The following is a 2,118-nucleotide window of genomic DNA, read 5'->3' on the forward strand; positions in this document are numbered from 1 at the left end:
TTATATTTAATACCAAGCAAGGGGAACATAAACTTAATTTACATATGGACTAGTGACTTCCTTCTGAAACACTCTGTCCCCCAAGTAGTTTTTTCAGGGCTCCCTTGACATCTTTGTTTCTCAGAGTATAGATTGTGGGGTTCAGCATGGGAGTAACTACATTGCCAAAGATCTGCACTGGGGTTACTAGCACCTCACTCAAGGATGGCTGAGTATAGATAAGGGCACAGGGTCCAAAGAAGAGTGTGACTACTGAAAGGTGGGAGACACAGGTAGATGCTGCCTTGCGCCTCCCTTCAGCAGAGCTCATCTTTAGGATTGCAATGACAATGCGAATATAGGATGCAAGGATGAGGAGGAAGCAAGTCATGGGCACAAGGCCGATGTTAGTGAAGCTTACAGTCTCAATGATAAGGGTGTTCCCACAGGCCAATTTTACAATAGGGAAAATGTCACAAAAAAAATAATCCACTTCATTAGACCCACAGTATGGCAATTGAAAAGTCAGAGTAGTAAGAATTGTGGCATGAAAGGAGCTAGTAAACCAGGTACCAGCAGCCAACAAGGCACACACCTGCCAGTTCATGATGATGGTGTAACGCAGTGGGTGGCAGATGGCAGCAAACCGGTCATAGGCCATTACTGTGTAAAGCAAGCACTCAGTGCTGCCTAAAAAGTGGTAGAAAAAGACCTGGGACATACAGCCACCCAGAGAAATAACTCGACTCCTCACTAGCAGGTTGGCCAACATCTTTGGGGTGCTCACAGAAGAGAAACCAATATCCAGCACTGAGAGGTTACAGAGAAAGAAATACATAGGGGTGTGGAGATGGTAATCCGATATCACAGCCAAAAGAATGAGCAGATTTCCTAGCAGAGTGCAGAGGTAGAAGATCAGGAAAACAGCAAACAGAACAGTTTCCTGGCCCTCGGTGTGTGGGATGCCCAACAGGATGAATTCTGTTACCATAGTATGATTCTTTATCGCCATAGAATTTGAATTTTATCCTGAAAATGGGGAGAATGACCATAAGTTAATGATTTTCAAGGCACTTATTTGCACTCCTTGTTATCATTCCCATTTATGATATCAGGATTGCAAGAAATGTGATATTGTCAGTAGATTCACAAGGAAAAAGGAAGTAATAACTCACAGTAAAAAACAAACAAACAAACAAATAACTTTTACTATGACTCACACTATAAGACAAGTAAGTATCTTCAGAAAGCGATTTTGTTTGTTCTGGTGAGATCTCAATGCAGACAACTTGACTAGAAAATAGATTTTATTTAACTATCATTAGTATAAAAAATAGAAAATGACAATAAGATTAGAAATGTTGAGGACTATAAAAGAAAAGGACAGGGGAAAAAAAAAGAAAAAGTAAATAAGGGAAAGAAAAAATATGACAAAATTATGATTTATGTAGAATTTTTATAACCGTATTCTAATTAAACCTTAATAAAACTCTATAAAGTATGAATCATTATTTCCATCTTAATGATGATGAAGAAATAATGAATCAGGAAAGCTGAATAACTTACATTCTCACATATAGCATCTGGCAGATTCAGGATTCATACCTCAGGATTTTAAATCTATTAAACCATAATTGGGAAAGAAAAGAACTATGGATATGTGGATAAAAGTAAAGTCAATATATTCTCTATATTGAAACAACCTTAAAGGTTATTCAGTTCAATCATTCATTCTTTTATTTATATTTCTTCATCTTTGCAAAGTTACTGACTAGTTTACACACAATTATTTTAAATGATGAGGATATGTGTTTATTTAGGATATATTATTTCATTTTGTTACAAAACACTAACTTTCCCGTTTTTTGTTTTTTGTTTTTGTTTTATTGCTGCTTTTGGTGGTAGTGGTATTTGCTTGTTGGAAGGTAAATTCTATTTCACTGTACTTCTTACACATAGATCTTAGATTTACTCTTTGGATACATAATAAACAAGGTTTCTGCCATATGAAAAATCTTCAAAAATTTTTAGGAAACTATCAATCTTCTATCAAAGAACACAGACTGGTGGAAAAATGAAATTAAATAGGCATGATTTATTGTGTGAATATCTATCTATCTATCTATCCATAGATAGATA

At 35.9% G+C, this 2,118-nt stretch overlaps 1 protein-coding gene across 1 annotated transcript; it reads right to left on the bottom strand.

Moving 5' to 3' along the window:
• Positions 1–49: 49 nt before the first annotated feature.
• Positions 50–970, bottom strand: LOC102832864 (olfactory receptor 958-like). The gene has a single exon (XM_006876754.1). It carries the CDS (start codon positions 968–970, stop codon positions 50–52), a length of 921 nt encoding a protein of 306 aa, XP_006876816.1.
• Between the last annotated feature and the right edge of the window lie 1,148 nt (positions 971–2,118).

The sequence above is a fragment of the Chrysochloris asiatica genome, unplaced genomic scaffold (assembly GCF_000296735.1).
Source record: "Chrysochloris asiatica unplaced genomic scaffold, ChrAsi1.0 scaffold00410, whole genome shotgun sequence".
NCBI lineage: Eukaryota > Metazoa > Chordata > Mammalia > Afrosoricida > Chrysochloridae > Chrysochloris > Chrysochloris asiatica.